The following is a 2,500-nucleotide window of genomic DNA, read 5'->3' as shown; positions in this document are numbered from 1 at the left end:
TCTCAATGTGGATTAATAGAGGGTATTGGCCTAATTCTGCCCTGCATGCATTGTTAGGTGTGTTCCTCTGTACTCTCAGGACACTCTTACAGAACTCTGTATGCAGGGCTTCAATCGGATTTTTGTCCCATTTGTCAAATTGGTGATTTAGGAGAGGACCCCAAACTTCACTGCCATATAGTGCAACAGGTTCAATGACTGACTGGAATATATTGAGCCAGATTCTGATCGGTATTTCAGATTGGATAGATTTTTTAATGGCGTAGAAGAACCTTCTTGCTTTCGCTTTCAGTTCATTCACGGCCAAGTTGAGGTTTCCGTTTGCACTGAATTTCAGCCCGAGGTATGTGTAGTTTGTGGCATGATCAATTTTGGTCGTACCAAGGGTGAAATTGTGTCTCTTTCCCTGACATCTGGGTCTTTTCTGGAATGTTAGTACTTTTGTTTTAGTTGTGTTAATGGTCAGGGCCCAGGTCTGACAGAACTGATGCAGGAGGTCCAGGTTCTGCTGTAGACCCTCTTCTGTTGGAGACAGCAGGACCAGATCATCTGCATACAGCAGGAACTTTATACTGGAGTCATGTAGTGTGAGGCCAGGAGCCGCGGATTGTTCTAGGAGTTTCGCCAATTCATTAATGTAAATATTGAAGAGGGTCGGTGATAGTGGGCAGCCCTGTCTCACACCCCGCCCTTGAGTGAAGAACTCTGTTTGTTTATTGCCAATTTTAATTGCACATTGATTGTTTGAATACATCGTTTTTATGATGTTGTATGTTTTGCCCCCTACACCAATTTCTGAAAGTTTAGAAAGAAGGCCTTCATGCCAAATTGAATCAAAGGCCTTCTGGAAATCTACGAAGCAAGCGAATATTTTGGTTTTGTTTTGGTTGATGTATTTGTCAATCAGGGTATGTAGGGTGAAGATATGGTCTGATGTTCTAAAATTTGGTAAGAATCCAATCTGACTTTTGCTCAGGACATTGTGCTCGGTAAGGAAGTGAACGAGTCTCTCTCTCTCTCTCTCTCTATGCATCAGGTCTGTTGATGGTGTTTATAGGGACATTTTTCGATCCGTTGCGTCTCATTGCATTCTCACCACAGGCCAAACGCTCCAGAGTTTTGCCGATTTTTGTGTTTAGCCGTCTAGTCTGTGACCCCGAGAGTTCATGAGTTCAGAACCACTGATCTAGAACAACCTTCTGTTGATACGGCGTCCCTCACATAGTGAGCGTATCTCAGTTTGAGCTTGTGTGATGGGATTGGGCACAGTGATCGTTATCGTCCGGTTCCTCTGACGTCTCGGGAGCATTCTGATGTCAGTCAGTGACCGGGAGACGTCTGATCAGAATGGATTGATGTTTGAGTGACGTGTTTCTCATGTTGAGTTCTCACGGTGTTTGTATGCACAGGCGGAGCGGGCCATTGTCCACCCCACTGATAAACATCAGAGCGGGACGAATTGTTCTTCAGGTCGTGCTGCTGACTGAGAAACTCTCAGAAGTCATTTCTGCAACACCAAACAGAATCTCAGATGATTGGTCCAACAAACCGATAGTCCCGCCCCCAAACTCTCACCATTGGTTGAGTCAGTGTTGTCCGTGTCGACTGCTATATGCAATTAAACAACGCAATGATTTGATGATGTAACGGTGTTTACAGTGTTTGGGAAATCACCCTATAGATGGTTTGTATAATTGTCTGTGCATATCTGGGATTCAGGGAAGTGTTTTGTCATCGAAATGCAAATTGAAGGTGTCGTGACTAAATGCTGAACATGTGATTTTGGATGCTGTGGTCATTGTATTAAACACTGTCATCAGGTTTGTGTGTGTGTGTGTGTTTGTGTTGCAGGTGGTCAAGCTGTTAAACACGAAGCGTTCTCAGGCGGTGGGGATTTTAATGTCCAGTTTACATCTCGACATGAAAGACATTCAACACGGTGAGTTACAGTGTCTGTTTCCTCAATACATCCTCTGACTGACGTTTTTATTATTGCATTTGATTCTCATCTTGAATTGTTTTCATAAAAAACACATGGTTGAACTATGTTTGTGCGTGTGCGTGTACGTGTAAGTGCGTGCGACTGTTTGTGCGTGTGACTGCGCGTGAGAGTGCGTGTGACTTTGTCCGTGACTGTTTGTGCGCGTGCGTGTGTGTGCGTGCGTGCGTGTGCGTGCGTGTGTGTGTGTGTGATGTAACGCATCAGATTATTAAAATGGCATTTGTTTAAAAGTTCTGCCAAAAAATAAATAAATGATTCAATATGCCATTATTTACTCGTGTCGTTCCAAGTCTGTATTCTGTTATCTTTGAGTACAACACAAACAGAGACACGTTGAAGAATCTTTACGCTGCTCTTTCCATACTGGACACATCTGTTAAGCTCCAAATGGGACAAACAACAAAGTATCGACTTCAAAAGATTTAAAACAGAGTTCACAAGTCGTAGTGTGAGGGACAGATCGAATGTAAAGGAATGTTTCGGGTTCAGTGGACCGCA

The 2,500-nt window shown here is 43.6% G+C and overlaps 1 protein-coding gene across 1 annotated transcript in view; it reads left to right on the top strand.

Moving 5' to 3' along the window:
* The window catches only part of LOC127633610 (formin-2-like), a 73,114-nt gene that overhangs the window by 26,253 nt on the left and 44,361 nt on the right, over window positions 1-2,500 (top strand). Inside the window, 1 exon segment of the mRNA XM_052112832.1 lies at window positions 1,852-1,939. Within this exon segment, the coding sequence (XP_051968792.1) occupies window positions 1,852-1,939 (88 nt within the window).

The sequence above is a fragment of the Xyrauchen texanus genome, chromosome 40, assembly GCF_025860055.1.
Source record: "Xyrauchen texanus isolate HMW12.3.18 chromosome 40, RBS_HiC_50CHRs, whole genome shotgun sequence".
Classification (NCBI taxonomy): Eukaryota; Metazoa; Chordata; class Actinopteri; order Cypriniformes; family Catostomidae; genus Xyrauchen; species Xyrauchen texanus.
The sequence above is the reverse complement of the archived record's forward strand: the minus strand, read 5'-3'. Positions and strand labels throughout refer to the sequence as shown.